At 47.2% G+C, this 18,303-nt stretch overlaps 1 protein-coding gene and 1 pseudogene across 1 annotated transcript; one reads left to right on the forward strand and one right to left on the reverse strand.

The window, feature by feature from the left end:
* Positions 1–4,520: 4,520 nt before the first annotated feature.
* LOC129543394 (large ribosomal subunit protein uL23 pseudogene) lies at positions 4,521–4,984 on the reverse strand (annotated as a pseudogene).
* Positions 4,985–5,519: 535 nt separating this feature from the next.
* On the forward strand, positions 5,520–17,927 carry ELOVL2 (ELOVL fatty acid elongase 2). The gene is made up of 6 exons (XM_055406472.2): positions 5,520–5,926; positions 9,412–9,489; positions 11,937–12,108; positions 14,784–14,908; positions 15,338–15,472; positions 17,232–17,927. The coding sequence occupies exons 1-6, from the start codon at positions 5,762–5,764 to the stop codon at positions 17,349–17,351; spliced, it is 795 nt and encodes a 264-aa protein (XP_055262447.2). The 5' UTR covers positions 5,520–5,761; the 3' UTR covers positions 17,352–17,927.
* The last annotated feature ends 376 nt before the right edge of the window (positions 17,928–18,303 follow it).

An 18,303-nucleotide genomic window follows, 5' to 3' on the forward strand; every position in this document is an offset into this window, starting at 1 on the left:
ACCTCCCCTAAATCTCCGCAGTCAAAAGTCCCCGAGGCCAGGACCCTTGGAAATCCAGTCAACCGTGTGTTGTTGGCAGTGGTTCATTTTGAGAGATTCCAGAAACATCTGCTTAAATCATTTTTCCTTTGTCTTTTCAGGAGCATCTAAAGGCCTTTGATGATGAAGTCAATGCTTTTTTGGACAATATGTTTGGACCTCGGGGTGAGTGAGAACTTGAGAACTCAATGTGGAAGGAACACCGTCTAGTTAGAGAAGAGGATGGAGCCCTTGCCGGTGTCTTATGAACAGTCCGGCGCTGTCCCCTGAGAGACCGGCCCCCCCTCCCCCGGGGCCCCACCCCCTGCCCCTGCAGGGCCCCCGCCTCCTGCTCTCCAGCCTCTCCCAGGGGCAGGAACACAGCATGGTGCCATCCGTGCCTCTGGTCCCTTCGCGGCTGCCATGGCGCCAGCCTGCTGCTTCCTCTCCTCCCGTCCTCCACCCACCTCCCACCTCCTCCCACAGTCTCTCTGCCCCTCCCTGTCCGACAGACTCCCTCTAGACACGCTGGGCTTTCCCTGCCCGGACCCACGGTCTGGGCTCCTCAGCTCCCAGCCATCCTGAGGGTCCTGGTGGTTCCTCCATCACCACCCACTCAGAGCTCACAGGGCCTCCTGACGTGGCTGCCCTTCCTCCCTTCCTCGTTGTCTGCTCAGTGGCAGCTGCAATAAGACTTCAAAAGCCTAAGTCATACTGTGCAGCACTCTAGCTTAAAACCCATCAGGTCTCCCCTGCATCCTTAGGATAAAACCACACAGCCCTGTGCTGCCCGGCCCCAGCTATCCACACACCCCATGCTTTAGACATATTTTCCTTCCTCTGAGCGTAAAATGCGTCCCTAGGCTGCTGCTCCCCAGTGTGGTCAGCTCCTTCTCACACCACCGGGTGTCCGCTCAACTGTCCCCTCCTCAGATAGCCTTTCCCTCAGCAGGACGGCAGAGATCTGCCCTCGAAAGCAGCGACTCTCAAACCTCTCATTATGCTCTGTTTCAGCTTCTGTTTATCTCCTTCAGGTACTTGATTAATAGCTCTTTCTTCCATGAGGACAGGACCCATGACTGGTATCTCCAGGGTGTCTTAACAGCCCTAGGAACCTATTAGACACCATATATTTTGCAAATAAGTGAGGAAAGTCTCAAGAGCATGCTTTGTTTCCCTTGAGCCATGCTGGTTCACAAAGCTGGAGACTTTACAAGTTGTCTCCTCAGCATTAGGGGGTGGGAGGAGAGGGAAATGAGGTTTTCCAGTTTCTCAGAATCTTTAAATAGAATCATGCAGAGACACAGGCTGCGTAAACTATCCCGAGCGAGTGACTACTTATATAGTGTTAGTGAGATGATACTCTGATTGTAGAGAGCTTTAAAATATATACATCTGTGTGACTACTTATATAGTGTTAGTGAGATGATGCTCTGATTGTAGAGAGCTTTAAAATATATACATCTGTGTGACTACTTATATAGTGTTAGTGAGATGATACTCTGATTGTTGAGAGCTTTAAAATATATACATCTGTGTATTCACATTGTCTTTGGTCTTCGTTTTGTTTTCTGTTTTCTCCTTGTGATGATGCTGTGGGGCGGGCAGGGTGGGATACTGGTCGCTCGTAGCCTGCTTTGTGTGACGTGCCCTCTGTGGCACTGCTGTAGCAGGCAGTGTCGAGGGCATGACCCTCCAGCGGGCACGCAGGGCTTCGGGGTGACCAGCCGGCACGTGACGTCTGCACCAGAGGCTTAACAGGCAGTGTCTGAGCCAAGGTCACACTGAGCTTTGGCATCAGTAAGGTCACTGTCACCTGGAATTACCTGGACGGGGAGCAATTAAGGACAGGATTGCAGTTGTTCGCTCAGTTTTGGTCATTTTTATGGAAATTTCCTTTGCTGCGAGGAGACTGTGAGGTTGACAGCTGACCGCTGATCAGGTGATGTCTACAGTGGCCAGAGGCTGAGCCTCCCGGCCGGCAGGCATCCTCCTCTCCCTTGAGAAGTGGCTGGGCTGAAGTCGTGTGACAGGTCCCCTGGGGAACCTACAGGTGTCCCCAAGCCTTTTCCAACTGCACCCATGCCACGTTGGCACCACACAGAGAGATTGTTCTGGGCAAATACCTGACCCCGCTGCAGAGTTAACGTCTCAGGTCCCAAAGATGATGGATTTATAAGTGCTCGGTCCCGTGTTTTGGTTAGAGCAGTTGTGACCCTCCCTAACAACCGTGGCCAGTGTTGACAGGACTGTGACACAAGACAGTGATGGCCTCGAGCACTGTATCCCGTGCTTGACTTGACCTGTCGACGGGCATGCATTTAATGACTGTTGCCTTCACCTCCACACTAAGCAGCTATAAGTTATGAGTGAAACTGAGTAGAAATGCAAAGCAGTCTCACCTCTCGGAGTACGCACTGTGGCTGGAATGTGAAACCAGAACCTCTGAGACAGAAGGCGCGAAAGTCAGCCGTGTGTGTTAGTTTCCAGGGCTGTCGTAGCAAAAATCCCACAGACTGTGCAGCTTAAGACAATAGCAGTTTATTCTCTCCATGTTCTGGAAACACGGTGTCAGCAGAGCCTTGCCCGCCCTGCACTTCCGGGAGCGCTCTGTCCACACCTCCCACTCAGGGCTTTCCGGTGGCCGCCCAGGAGCTCCATCGCCCCTGTCTCTGCCTCCGTCTCCATGTGGCCTTCTCCTTCTGTGCCTCCCCTTCTTATCAGGACACAGGTCCCTGAGCAGGGCCCACCTCATCCAGTACAGCCTCATGTTAGCCGGTTTGTGTCTGCCAAGACCCTATTTCTCAGTAAGACTGCATCTGCAGAGACCAGGAGTTTGGACCTCAACACACCTTTCTGAGGGACACTGTTTAACCCATAATACCATGAGCAGAGGCAGGGTAGAGTTTAGTGCAAGTTATTTAACTGTTTTTACTCAGTTTTTCTGTATTGTAAACCGGAGATAATTCCACCTATAGGATGGATTTATCCATCACCTTCACTGTGGTGTTGGCAGCACAGGGGTTTGTATATGTCCAAACTCATTAGATTGTACACAGGAAAAGTGTGCAGGGTTTTCTGTATGTATCAGTGACACCTCTGTACAGCTGTTCAAAATAAGATCACCTTTATGATTAGATAGTTTTGAGAATTGTAAGGTAACACACATTAAAGGCTTTAGGACTGTGTGTGGCAAGAATCAGCGCTCAGCAAATGCTCATTATGATATCAACTATAGCCATACGGGCTTCCCTGGTGGCTCAGATGGTAAAGAATCTGCCTGCAATGCAGGGACCTGGGTTCAATCCCTGGGTCAAGAAGATCCCCTGGAGAAGGGAACCCACTCTAGTATTCTTGCCTGGGAAATCCCATGAACAAAGGATCCTGCCTGGCAAGCTACAGCCCACGGGGTCACGAAGAGTTGGACAGGACTGAGCGACTGGCACACACACTATCGCCATGATAACATGCAAACTGTTTTGTTACACTGAGGAGCTGTAGTTATGGAGGAGCAGTGGGAAGTGGCTTCCTTCAGAGGCCAGGCCCTTGATGTGGGCCTTGAAGGACACGCAGGCTTTAGATGTGGAGTTGGACATTAGGAAGTGGCATAGTGAGCAGACCTTAGGACAGATGGTTATGAGCCCCTTGTGTGAAAGGTAACACGTTAGTTGCATGAATGCTCCCCTTACCTTTTAGCTCTGTCACAAATGGGAGACGTTCACAGCATCAGTGATGAGACAGAGCTGAGAAGGCACTTGGCTCACAGAAACTGCGCTCTGAAGGACAGGGTGTGGAGAGCCCGGGGGTGGGTGGGGTGGTGGGGAGCAGAAGGGGAACTGGGGCTCTGGAAAGGGAGAATCCAGCTCCGACAGCTCTGTTTACAGAGATCAGAGTCAGCGTGCAGTTCTCATAATTCTGGGCCAAACCATTTTCTCTCTCTAGACAACAACAAAAAGGAGCAGAACAGAGAACAAAAATCACTTTGTGCCTCCAGTTATTTTCTAAGTGCTGACTGTATTATAGTTCTATTGTGTGTGTTTTCTTTAGGTTGTTTTCTTGTAGTGAAAACATATTTGGAATTAGCTAGCTGGACACAGTTTCAGTTCGGCTCAGTCGCTCAACCATGTCTGACTCTCTGCGACTCCAAGGACTGCAGCACGCCAAGCCTCCCTGTCCTTCACCAACTCCCGGAGCTTGCTCAAATTCACGTCCATCCAGTCAGTGATGCCATCCAACCATCTCATCTGATGTCGTCCCCTTCTCCTCCCACCGTCAGTCTTTCCCAGCATCAGGGTCTTTGTTCTTTGCATCAGGTGGCCAGAGAATTGGAGTTTCAGCTTCAGCATCAGTCCTTCCAATGATTTCTCAGGACTGATTTCCTTTAGGATGGACTGGTTGGATCTCCTTGCAGTCCACGGGACTCTCAAGAGTCTTCTGCAACACCACAGTTCAAAAGCATCAATTCTTCGCCACTCAGCTTTCTTTATTACCCAACTCTCAGTTTAGATGATCCCAGTTTTGTTGGCAATATCCAAGCATCATAGTCAGGAGCTGGTCGAACATATGCATTCTTCTCTCCGTCAGGCCTGATCAGGGTGTTGACCTTAGCCACATCAGCATCCTGGAGCTTCTTCACAGCCTGTTGAGTTGCGTGTTTGTTGGCCTTGACATCTGCAGTGGACACCTGTGTGGTGTGGTCTTCTGTCTTCTTCACGGCTGACTCGGTGGTGAGAGGGAGCTTAACGATGGCACAGTGGTCCAGTTTGTTTCTCTCGGGGTCGCTCTTCAAGGATGTTTGAGCTGCCTCCTGAGCCCCAGTGTTCTGGGCCGCTGGAAGGTGGGTGACGTCTGGGTCTTTGTTTGTGGCTGTGGACGCCTTTCAGCATAGCTTTCTTGGCCTCAAAGCCTTTGCTTTGGCTTCGGCTTTAGGAGGGGCCATGGCTTGCTTCTTCGCCTTCCGTGCCATCTTCGTGAAAAGCTTCTTCAGGTTTTTACATGTTCACTCTCCAGAGTAAGGGACACTTGCCTCCTGGCTGTGCGTACTCTTGGTCCACGGTCAGATTTGGGTCCTTGGTTTGTTTCCTGTTCTCCACTCCGAACCCTCAGCTCCAAGGCTCGTTCCAGCCTCTCGCCCTCCTGTAATCCTGCTGCCCCGTTTGGACCAGCTGGACTCTAACCACTCCTGCTTTCTATACAGTGATCCTAAGCTGATTCCAGGGGGTGCGGGTGTTAGGTGCTAGGGGACTTGTGCTCTGACCCGCCTCCCAGAGCTGCTCCGTGGAGGCAGCAGCAAGGTGCAGTGACCCAGGAGCTGGGTGTGGATTCACGTCCTGACTCAGCTGCTAACTTCCCGATGGCCTCCTGCAGGTGCTGGCACTTTCTGAGCCGTTTGTATGGGATGGCACAATATACACGCTTGCTGCTTACTGAGAGTAGACACAGAACTCTGCCGGTTAGACATCCAAGAACTGTTACTTCCCACCTCTCTTTGTCACTGTCACTCAGTGTTCGGCCTAAGCCCTGTTCGCTCCATGGAACCTTCCGTAACTATTTCGGCCCCACTGGTTTCTTCTTCCGAATGGAACCCGAATCCAGCTTGCTCACGCTGCGGCCCACGGTTCCCTGCTGTACCTGTGCGCCGCGCACAGCGCATGAGACGGCGTCTCCTCACTAAGCGCGCAGGGTGCTCCGTGGGACTCTCACCGTGTGTTTCTTTGCAGATCCTCGAGTCAGAGGGTGGTTCATGCTGGACTCCTACCTCCCCACCTTTTCCCTCACTGTCTTATACCTGCTGCTGATACGGCTGGGCAACCAGTGCATGAGGAACAGACCTGCTCTCTCCCTCAGGGGCATGCTCACCTTGTACAATCTTGGAATCACACTTCTCTCCGCATACATGCTGGCAGAGGTAAGTGTCCGCACGGCAGTTACGTCTGGCATTCCAGAACTTTCCACGGTTTCTGCCAGTACTGATCTTTAATATCTCAAGAAGTTGTTCCAGCGTCTGATATTATTCCTTCCAAATGGGTGGAAGTCTTTGTTTCTAACTTGAATTTTTCTTATTGTAATTTAGACCTATCTCTTTAGTCCTTAGTCTTTAGTTGTAATTTAAAGTCACAATTTAGATCTGAATGGGCTTAAAGATCATGGATTATTTTCTCCTTTTATAGATTATGATACTGAGGCTTAGAAAAGTTAAACTGATTTGCCTGAGGATAGACAGCTGTTGAGTAACAGTATTTTTTTAAATTAAACATCAAATACAGTTAGTTTGACTGAAATGCAAACATAACATCCCTTAAAGGATGCTCCTCGCATCTCTGGGCCCCTGTGTGTCCTGAGGACCAACTCCCGGAGGCGTGGGGTGACATCCCAGCTTGGCTCTAGTTGCCTGCATTGCATCATGTCTTCCCTATTCCTTTATAATCTGCCAGACCTGAGAATTTCACAAGAACAAGTAATGATGGCCCTGCCTATACAACCAAAGGCTATTTACTGTAATACAAGAGAAAATCTTAAAGTGTTAAATAAACCTCGAGAGAGAGAGAACTAAAGCATGACAGAATCTTTTTGGAGAAAAATTAGGATAAAATCATTCATATATATTATAAATGGCTAACAATGGCTCACATATAGCTGCCTTCCTGGGGTCCTTGGATTCTGAATGAAAATAAATTCTTGTCTAAAACATAGGCCCTCTCACCCATAGAGTTTTTAATCTGTGTTTAATTAGTCTAATATGCACCATCCTAATAATGGTTAATATCCATCATCTAAAATGACTGTTCTGAAATGCTAATTATGGGATTGGAGGCATCAGAGTGCAGGTGGCAGAATTTGGGATCAGGAAGGCCATCATCCTGACAGCTCTAAACTCATGCCACCTGAGTCTAAAAGGGGAACTTTTATTTTAATTTCCCTCCTGGGTCAATTTTAGTTCACTGGATGAGCTTGCAAGAGAGTAATTTACGGGCTTATTCCTCCCTGTGCAGCAGGGAGAGGCACTCTTCCCGGGGCGGGTCTCAGCGGCCATGCGTCTGCAGGGCCCGCATGGCGGGCTCACTCGGTCAGAGGTGCCAGCCCCGCTGGAGGCGCCAGCGCGGCAGAGGCGGGAGACCCGAGTGCAGTGGCGTCCCTCCGCGGCCTCTGCGGCTCTGGGGGGCTCACTCAGGCTGCTTAGCTGCAAGATGGAGACGCGACGTCCGTCCTGCCTCCCTCCCTCGTGAGCGTCAGGACATCAGTTCTGTTCAGCCGGCTCTCAGCGAGCACCCGCTCAGCGCGGCCCAGGGGCCACAGCGAGGTCAGAGGTGGTTTCTGTGAAGAGCTCTCAGACTCGCGCAAGTGCAGGAGACAGTCAGTCCTGTGAGTCAGGACGGGGTCCACGACAGGCACCGTGGGCAGGAACGAGAAGACAGTCCAGTGCTTGAACTGCCACACACACGTGCGGGAGAAACCCCCGCACAGAGCTCAGTCTCCACTGTGAGCGCCCACTGGTCTGCTGTTTCTCTTCTCATGCTTCTCCATCTCTCAGTTTAAAATCACTGCTGGTGGTTGAGTGCCTCCTAGTCTCCTGACTGTAACCTCTTTCGGGGCTTAAGATCTTCCCCCTTACACTACGGGCTCTATTTGTAGACTAGTCAAGGGGTAGCTTACCTTAACCTTGCTAACCTGTTACACCCAGGCCAGATGTGTGCTTAGGCCAGGAACCTGGCCTGAAATCACTGACACTGTTCCAGCAAACACACCCTGCAGGCCCTGCACGGTGTCAGGTCGAGTCCCAGACCCAAGTCCAAGAGGGAGCATTTGGCCAGGTGGGCCTGGGGAGGCCTCTCTGAGGAGGCGATAGCTGAGCTGCGCCCGGTGATGAGAGCAGGCCAGGCGGGTAAAGATGTGGGGAGGCCTCGAGGCCGCAGCAAGCTCAGGGTGGTATTCGAGGACCACGAGAAGCAGCAGTGTACCCAGGAGAGTGGACGGAAGACCAGTGATGCGAGGCAAGGTGGACGGGGGCAGGTTACCTAGGGCCTCGTCAGGGACTTGGCTGTTTTTTGGAAGAGCCATCGGAGGATGTTAATGGAGGAGTGATGGGATCTTCTACATGGAAATAGACTCAGCGAGTTGGGGCAAGCATGGAAGCAGAGGGTCTGCTTGGGAGACTAGATGGTGCTACAGTTACAGACACCAGTGGCGTGGACTCAGGCAGTGGAGGCGGGGAGTGGATTCTAATCGTATTCTGGAGCGAGTTGGCCCACACCTCCTTAAGGCTGACAGCCCTGTTTGTAAGCCTGGTTTCCTCCTCTTCAACATGCAGATTGGGTGCTTCCTGCAAACCAGTGCACCCAGGGCCTCAGGAGGGGCCTGGGGTGAGGTTCTCCGAGCCTCCCAGACGAGGATATGGAAGATTCACGAAGGTTCTGAAACATTCTCAGTGTTCTTCGAGTTTCTCTCTTTTTCTTGGTGTTCAGTTCATTAACATCCCTCCCTCCCTGCTCTAATAGTCGGTACCTTTATATCTTTTTGATAAGCTACAGAAAATTATAGGCTTTCACATATAATATCGTATGTAAATCAAAGCCAAAGACCGTATAGTCTAGAATTTTAAGTTTCTTAGTAACAGTGGGAAAGAAGGCAGAAAACTCTTATAGAATTTCCCACAACGAAAGTTCATTTCCTTAAGCTGTAGAAGGAACACTAGACAAGGAATTACAAGACCTGAATCCAGTTGTCATTCTGCTACTTACAGTCGTGTGATCACAAGCAAATAGTCACTGAGGACGTTCTCTGTGCCAGGCATTGGACAAGGAATTGTACTTGCAAAAAATGAGCAAAGGAGGCGGCATAGACTTTATGGAGCTTTGTGTTTTGAGCATAAGGGGGAAAACAGATGTACATCAGTTATAATCGCACAAATGACTGATTACTACATGGCATAAATACAATGAAGAAAATGATTTAAGAATGTCTCTGAGCCCCGGCTTTCTCATGGAAAATGGTAATAAATACATAGTTCATAACACTGGGATGATCAAATGACAAATATTTACTAAAATTTTAGTGTCGTTTCTTCATATCTGTTTACATTTAATTTTATGTTTGTAGAGCATATGATTAGATAATTACGGAAAATATTTTGTTACTCAAATGATAGCTAAATTCTGTTTTTGGTGGCTGTGAAGGTTAGAAGTAAATCCTATATTAACCAAGGATTTTAACCACTGATACCAGTTCAGCAGCAAGAAATGAGGTCCTTGGATGTGTGTTTGGGAACAGGATTGAGTAAGGCTCATACTGGGAAGAACTCAAACCTTGAATAGATGCTGATCAGAAACAGGAATAGGAAGTTCAGTCTTCGTCCAAATTTTTGCACTGATTTTTTCCTCTTTGTTTCTTTGGCAGCTTATTCTCTCCAGTTGGGAAGGAGGCTACAACTTACAGTGTCAGGATCTGACCAGTGCAGGGGAGGCCGACATCCGGGTGAGTCAGCTGTCTGTAGCTGTTTCTCACTGAAAAGGAGAGAAAGCTTTCTCCTCCCCGAGACGAGGATGGAGGCCAGGCTTAGATGAGAAGGGGTCTCCGTCCCAGTGGAAGTGCTCACTCGGGGGACAGACGGAACGAACCACGGCACGTCCCTGCAGCAGATCCCTTTGCAAAATGGAATGACGGTGACCTCTGTCCTGATACAGAATCACGTCCAGGATGGAGCTCAGTGAAAACAGCAACACAGACCGTGCTTACAGTACAGGGCCTCATGTGCAGGAAATGATAGGAATGTGTGTGTCTTAGCTTTTAGTTTATTCTGCCATTGTTTCTTTTTAAAACCATAAGCAAACACGATGGTTTCCTTTTAGGGGAGGGACCAGGGCAGAGTAGATAGAGGTGGAAATTGGACTTCTCTCAATGTCCCTTGTCTAATTTTCAGAAACAGTAGGTGTTTTCACATAATTATAAAGCAAATTTAAAAAGAATGCAAGGCAGCCTCTCACTCCACATCTTGGAAGTAAAATAATTATCCGTATATTAAGTTGCTGACATAACCGCACCGGGAATTCTTTCACATGTCTTTAAACAGTGTTTTGACTGCACACCCTGAGCGAGATGACCTCAATGGCATTTGGAAGGGGGGCTGCTCTTATTAATAAAAATATTGGTATTGCTTTTTGTGGGACTATTATAGGTATGCTTAAGATAAAGTACATAATAATGTTAATATCATTACAACTAATATTCAAAACATAGAAAAGAGAAACCAAGACTCAGTAATCATAGATTTAAATTGGAAATATCAAAATGAACATTATTCTTTCTAAAATGTGCTTTTTAGCTCTGTTCACAGGAAAGGCTCTAGTTAGTCTCTGAGAAACCATCAGTGATACCCAGATCATGCTCTCTAAATATAATCCACAAGGAGGGTTTAGTGTTCTTAAAAGAGTTGACCGATTCCTGTTTGTTGGGGGCGGGGGGGCGGAATACATATATGAGAAGAATATAAGACATCATGTGACAGAGCCAGGAAGCTGGGGTCACAACAAGAAGATGTAAGAGCCAGCTTAAAGGGACTCCCACAGCTAAAGTGGGACAGTTTGAGTATCAAAAGGAATATTGACATACTAAATTTATAAAAAATGAGTTTAAAATGACACTAGGAAAAAAACCTCTTTGTTACCTTTTGAAGGTTACTAGGACACCAAGTAATTCTAGAAAAAAAAATTGAAAAGAATCAAACATCTGTCCTGCCATTCACATATAAGTTTCCAAACAGCCAAAGAGGAAGAGCTTCCCTGGTGGCTCAAACAATAAAGAAACTGCCTGCAATGTGGGAGACCCAGGTTTGATCCCCTGGGTCAGGAAGATCCCCTGGAGAAGGGCGTGGCAACCCACTCCAGTATTCTTGCCTGGGAGGTCCCATGGACAGAGGAGCCTGGAGGGCTGTGGTCTATGGGGTCACAGAGTTGGACACGACTGAGTGACTAACATCTCAGCTGCTATGTAAGTTTCCAAATAACTAAAGAGGAAGAGCTATGTCTATAAAGACAAGGACGTGCACCGAAGTTTAAAGAGAATTTGAAAAGCACCATTTTGCAGCTTCTGGTGAAGGCCCAGACAGCAGTCATCTGTAAATGCTGAAACTACTGGGTGAAAGCTGAGTGGAAGCTTCACGATGATTAGGTCAGGCTGTTAACACCTGAACTCTGTTGATTTTAGTGTCAGTGGGACAACCAGAAGTTGGGTACCTCTTGATATGATTCCATAGGAAGTACACAGACCCACACCTGAAGTACAGTTGACCACTAAACCACATGGGTTTAGTGAATCCCATGGGTCCACTTAATACAGACTCTTTTCAGTCTAAAGTGCTGTACAGCCCGACACGGAGGAACCACGCTATGGAGGGCTGGCTATAAGTTATACACAGACTCTGGACTGTGCAGGGGGTCAGTGCCGTGACCATCCCTGCCCCAGTGTTCAAGGGTCAACTGTAATCTTACCCCCAACCTTAAACCTGAATCCAGCTAAGCCTCTGTCATTGCTCTTTACAGAAAATGTGGAGGATAGAGAAATAAGTTTAAACAATAGGAAAAATAAGTCACCCAAATCCATACTATGAGGAATTCTATACAATTGATCAAGTTTAAGAAAAGATAGGAAAGAAAACAGTGGAGCACAGAAAGGGAACAGACGTTTTGGTTCCCCACCCCCCAATATTTTGGAAAGATACAATAATTCCTTCGCTAGAGATGGGACTGGATTGCTGGGAATAAGGAATAGCTGGCAGCAGAGAGGCCAGGTAAGATGGTTCTCGCTGCTCTGGGAGCCGGGCAGGTGAGCCGGTGAAGCATGGCCTGGTGCCCGCGGGGCAGGCGGCCCCAGGTGGCGTCATGGCTCACCCTGTCTCCCCCCACTGTGTTTGCCTTCTCGTACAGGTCGCCAGGGTGTTGTGGTGGTACTACTTCTCCAAATTAATAGAGTTCCTGGACACAATTTTCTTTGTGCTGCGGAAAAAAACCAGCCAGATCACCTTTCTTCATGTCTACCATCACGCCTCCATGTTTAACATCTGGTGGTGCGTCTTGAACTGGATCCCTTGTGGGCAAAGTAAGTATACGTTTGTCAGTTCTGTGTAATGGGTCTCCTGCCCATCACACGGGGAAGCATACATTTGCTGGTGGCCACTTCCTGTCTCATCTTTGATCCTGGCAAAATCTTTGAGTATTAGGATAAATTTTAAAAGTGTCTTCTTTTCCATGCACCATACGTCTGATGGCAGAAGCATGTGCCCCAGCTGGAGCAGGTTAGCCCACGCCCGGGGACGGTAGACACACAGCGCCTTCCAGTCACGACCCCTTGGTTGTGGTACTGCTGCTGCTGCTAAGTTGCTTCGGTCGTGTCCGACTCTGTGCGACCCCATAGACGGCAGCCCACCAGGCTCCCCTGTCCCTGGGAGTCTCCAGGCAAGAACACTGGAGTGGGTTGCCATTTCCTTCTCCAGTGCATGCGAGTGAAAAGTGAAAGTGAAGTCACTTAGTCGTGTCCAGCGACCCCATGGACTGCAGCCCACCAGGCTCCTCCGCCCATGGGATTTTCCACGCAAGAGTGGTACGGATTGAGTCGTTTCAATATCGGGGGCTTGTTTATCCATTCTGTAAAAATCACGTCCCTCTGACTCACCAGAGCAGTGGCTGTCAATTTTTTTTTTCCTGAGACATCAATAAGTATTACATTATATCGCAACCCAGGGCACTCATTGAATGAAACAAATTTCATGAAACAATATTTAGCCTGGCTCTGTGTGATTCACTTTAAAAAAAAAAATTGACCTCACTTTTTCAAAAAGCTAATAACTCTCACTGCACTGACTTTCACAGTTGATGTGTCAGTTCTGTCCTGCAATTTGAGACACACAGCGCTCAAGAGAGAACAGTACTTTTCTATTGGATATTTATTGTTTTATATCCAAGAATTCAAAAGTATTCTATGAAAAATCAGGTAAAACTCAGGTCAGAATGATTTTGTCCTAGGATATAGGAACTTGTAGAGATGATATTAAAAAAAAAAATACAAACCAACCCCCCCGGGGGTATCTGCAGCACATTGATTATGAAGATGTAAACTGAAACTCCAGTGTGCCCTGACCTTGCTGGAGGTGGAGTGGAGAGAAGAGGCCCTTCTCCACCTCTCCTAGACTGATAGACTCTGGTTTGAGTTATTAAGAATATAGCAGACTGATAACGTAACAATACATAGACTAAAATCAATACCAAAGGACAGTTGTCAAGGCTTAGTATCTTTTGTGATTATCAAGTTTCATTTATAAATCGCTAAAGCATCTAAAAGTCAATCTTAAATAACCACTGTGTAAAGACATTGTATTTCCTTCACAGGAATTCTGTGTGTGTGATGGTTTCTGTTTAATCTAGAATACAATGAAAATTATAAGCAGCAACTACTTTTTTAAATTAATTGATGGAAATGAAAACTCAGGTTGGTTAAAAAAAAAAATCACTAATATTGTGCTGCCTGGTACTCTGAAACTATATTTGTACTTTCCTATAAATCCAGTGCCCTGACAAGTTATTCCAGCCAGTGTATGTAAGGACTTGCTAGATTCCTGGTGCTGTTCCTCTTGTCATCTTCACTGATTTGTACTGATCTATCCAGACTGCTAATCCAGGATTGGGAAACCCGGGAGGAGAATTTAAATTAATTAACCCACATATGCACAGTGCCTTTTAGTTTATATAGTATTATCGCATTTAACCCCATCACAGCCTTAAGCGGTAATTACTTATACCAATTTTCCAGATGAGAAACAAAATTTACAAAGTAATGTATCCAAGGGGACAAAGCTATTTGGTGGTCCTCCAGCTACACAGCCCGGCTCCTCTCCCCGGGGCTGGCAGCTCACAGACCAGCCGCGTGGATCCCAAACCGACCCATCGCGCTCACCTGTGCTGCGCCCCGTCCGGAGCCCTTCACGTACCCTGGCATTGTTCTCACACCCTGCTTCCCACTCCTGAGCTTGTGCAGTTCCTCGCCTCTTGCAGCTCAATCCTTTGACCCTTAGTTGACCCAACACAGAACTTAGCCCTCGCTCCTTAGTTTCCTGAAACATGACTCACCCACCTGGGTGACAGCACCTGTCTTGAAGGTGACGGCAGGGGACGGCGGGGTGCCCCAGCACAGCTCAGCAGATACCCAAAAGTGTTAGACACTCCTTGTCCCAGAAGTCCAGGAGGCTTCCCGGCCACTGGGAAAGTCCCCAGCCCACCTCAGCCTCTTCTCATCCTGCAGGACCTTCCCCAATTCACCTTCTGCAGCATCTCCTGGTTCTAGGTCCCTTCCAGGGAGATTCCATTTACCAAACTATGAAGGGCAGTACACTTCCCCTGACTCTCGAGCGCCCTGTTCAGCCATGTACGAAGACTACAATCATAGTCTGTCTACAATCCAAATGGCTGGAAGTTTTAGCGAAAGCAAACACATGCTCTCTCTCAAATTCTGCCTCCTGGTTAGATGGCAGTCATGACAGACTGCATAGCCCTGGCAAAATGGGGAGTAACGTGTACGGTTTTCAGGGTCCCAGCCAGTCCCAGGTGCGTCCCTCTCTAGGTGTCTGGTTGAATCCTGCGATGATGGCGCAGGAATCGGCGTGCGCTCTCTTAGCGCCGTGTTGCTCGTGCCCAGTTATGACGGACAGGAGGGGCAGGGCTTGACCGAAAAGGGCCGGTCCCGCCTCCAGAAGAACGGTAACGCCTCCTGTGCTCTCCTAGGTTTCTTTGGCCCCACCCTCAACAGCTTCATCCACATCCTCATGTACTCCTACTACGGGCTGTCTGTGTTCCCGTCCATGCACAAGTACCTCTGGTGGAAGAAGTACCTGACGCAGGCCCAGCTGGTACGTGCGCCCCCGCCGGCCCTTCTCCGGGGCCACTGCTGTGTGCTCGGGCCCAGCCCCGGAGGCTTTCCTGTGGGGGATGAGGCTGCCTGTCTCTCTCTAAAAAGGGGCTTTTAAGAGTGAAACCCTGTTAAAATGTCTTTCGAGTACGGAATGCATCCCATGCATATGGAATATGCAGCTAGCTCACTCCTTGCTGTGAAATGTAGACGAATACTTTTGAAGTTATTGTCTGCTGAAGCGTTTCTAGCTAAATGGCCTGAGCTGTTTCCCAGAGAAAATTAATGATGGTCAATTTTACACACTTCCTAACTTTCGACCAAATTCGCGGAGAGGAGAGTGGGCCCCTGGGGCGCCTTCGGGTCTGTCTGGCCCCGGAGCTGGCCTGCAGCTGCCTGAGCGCAGAGCGGCCGCCCTTGCCGCCCACAGGTGCAGTTCCTGCTCACCATCACCCACACCATGAGCGCCGTGGTCAGGCCCTGCGGCTTCCCCTTCGGCTGCCTGCTCTTCCAGTCTTCCTACATGATGACGCTGGTCATCCTCTTCTTAAACTTCTACATTCAGGTACGTTTAAGCGCAGTCAACAGCAAAACATGGGACTGAGCCCCTCTGCGTTCGGTTTTCCATTGCACCAGTTAAACGGTACAGGAGCGCAGGCTTGTTGATCAGATAACAGAGGTGCACAGAAGTCCACCCTGGAGCCTGCCTAACTCATCTCCCTGCACCCTCCTCCACAGGATAACTAACCCCTGTTACTGGTCTGGCGGGCATTCTGCCAAATGTTTTTCAGTGCATGCCATGCCTATGAAGTTTTATCAAAAATACTATGCATTTGAATCTTGTATTTGCACCAGGCTGCCAAAGTCTGACCTCTGAAAGTTAAACACTGTATATAGTAACACAGATCCAGGAAATCTCTATGAATGGAGGAAAACATGGACTAAATGAACCTAACAGTGAAAACCTGTTTCCATTAGCTACTGCACGGTTGTAGACTTACTGTTTATTTGAAAACATGCTTTTGAGGTGAACCAGGATGAGAAGGTCACATTGACTTTTCCTTAAGTGTCATTTTCTTTTTAACAATGTAAGTGGAAGGGATTTTCAAAATGCAATTTCAGAGCAACTCTGTTCTAAAGAACTGGTGGCAGTGGTAACAGCACAGGCCTCAGGTGGTGGTCGATTTTAAATTGGTCTCCTCTGTGGGCTGCAGAAATAGAAAGCTTCGTAAGAAAAACGAGAATATACAGTTTATTCAAAACAGTACTTCTGAAATTGTATTGACTGTATTTTCTTCTACAGACAAACAAGTGCTCACTGACTTTAGTTTGGGTTGACTTTGAGCAAATGCATGGTGGTCTTATACAAAATACAGCTGTGGGAACAGAACTTCTGATAGCTTTTCAGCTCTTGTGTTTTGGAAATTGGACTGGCGAGGCTTTGTCTTCTGTGAGATAAACGTTTCCTTTGAGAATTTCTAAAGAAGCAACCATTGATAGAACCAAACAAAGCCACCCCTCTCCTAAAAAAAAAAAAGAACATTGCTGGCAGACCAAGGGAATCCTCTTGGTGTTGAAACTTGAAGGAATCCATAGTCCAGCAGTGGGGAGCAACAGTGCTCAAAGCTATAGTCAAGGTCAGTCCTGACCCTGAGTTGATACTATCACTTTTTTTTAACAAAGTGAGATCATATATTTTGTCTGAATAGGAAGGCTGTGCCAAGACACAAATCAAGCCAAAATCTCAGGTATCAGTACTTTTGAAATAAAGCACTTTTTCACTTGAATTGTATTTTTTAAAATACTTACATCCTTAAGTCATAGTACATACTTGAAAGCTGCTAAGAGACTAGATCTTAAAAGTTCTCATCATAAGAAAAAATTCTTGGGGGATGGTAAATATGGTAAATCCTATATATGGGATGGTAAACTACACAGTGTGACAATTTAACAAGCATTAAATCATTTACAAGCATTAAATCATGTTATACACCTAAACTAATGCACTGAATTTCACTTATACTTTGATTTTTTAAAAAGACTTCAAAAAAAATCATTCCCTCCATGTAAGCAACTAATGCAGAATTTGAAAGGCTAATCCCATAAAACAATATATCAAAGACAGCTTTTCATTAGAATTCATGCATTTGTCTTGTTTTTAATCAGAAGCTTAACAATCGTCATTTAACAAATAAGCATTCTTGCTAGCAAGTCAGTACCCAATGAAATCATGCATTGTTTTAGACCCTAAGTCACATTACAGACAAGGTTCTATTAAATAATCCCTTTCTCCTTTTCTCTTCAACATGTACACATCCCAACAGACATACCGGAAAAAGCCAATGAAGAAAGCCTTGGAAGAGGCAGGGAAAGAAGTCAAGAATGGTTTTTCCAAAGCCTACTTCAGTGCAGCGAATGGAGTAATAAGCAAGAAGGGACAATAAGTGTCGCGTCTGAAAGACAAAGCATATATAATAGCCTAACAGATCCGCTTGTTTTAAAGCAAAGACTGAATTGAAAGTTATATATGTTTTAGCATAAACTAATTTCTTTTGAGTTTATAAATCATTTGTACCTGGAACATATTAATATATTGCTGTTGGGTTGATCTGTTAGCCGAATGCTTTCATCAGCAGTGAGGCGAGAACTCCGCAGAACTCAGAACCGGCGCGCCTTCTCTCCTCCCCCCATTGACCTAGCCCCCCGCCGATCTGGCCTCCTGCCGAGACGCAGTCCCCACCACGCCTTACGCACCTGCGGAGCCAGGACACGGCACTGTTTCTCACAGCAAGTCTGCAAATAAGTTAGTTTTGTTCAGATTAAAATGTTTAAAACAAAATGTTATTATCTTCTAAATACAGGGTATGCACTAATCTATATTCAGCAATAATTGTCAGTACACAGTCGGTCCATTTGTTCCTTTAGGAATCAACCCCAGAAAATATTAAAATGATCACATAGACAGAAAACCCAGCAACCACTTTTCTCTCTCAAGTCTGTCTGTCTCCAGAATCTCAAATTCCCACAATTACTCCTAATTCTCAACTTGGTGACATGGTAATAGTTTTTTATTCCTTTTCTTATTATTATTTTGAAGAAAAATCTTCTCCCAAACCCTCATAGCACAGGGGCTCTGCATAGGCCTAGTTCTTCTGTTTTAACTGGGTTTCCTTATTCATGTATTCCCATCTACATCCTATGTTAAGGTACCCTGGGTTAGGATAACAGACAGTGCTCAGTCTTAAAAGTAGGATCCGAATTTGGTTGCCTATCTCCTCTTTGAACAAGGACTCGAGCCCAGTGATCTGTATCACTGGGCCCTTAGAATGATCTGTCACTGGACTACCTGTAAGTTAGAATTAATAGAGCATCAAGGGCAAAATAGATACTGACCTT

The sequence above is a fragment of the Moschus berezovskii genome, chromosome 23 (assembly GCF_049115385.1).
Source record: "Moschus berezovskii isolate FMDL1 chromosome 23, NW_MosBer_1.0, whole genome shotgun sequence".
Lineage (NCBI taxonomy): Eukaryota > Metazoa > Chordata > Mammalia > Artiodactyla > Moschidae > Moschus > Moschus berezovskii.

Bases quoted from the DNA above. Each gene is read 5' to 3' on its own strand.
- ELOVL2 (XM_055406472.2), top strand. From the start codon at position 5,762: ATGCTGGACTCCTACCTCCCCACCTTTTCCCTCACTGTCTTATACCTG. The intron at 12,109-14,783 runs GTAAGTATACGT...GTGCTCTCCTAG, and splicing joins CTGGATCCCTTGTGGGCAAA to GTTTCTTTGGCCCCACCCTC. The intron at 15,473-17,231 runs GTACGTTTAAGC...ACATCCCAACAG, and splicing joins TCTTAAACTTCTACATTCAG to ACATACCGGAAAAAGCCAAT.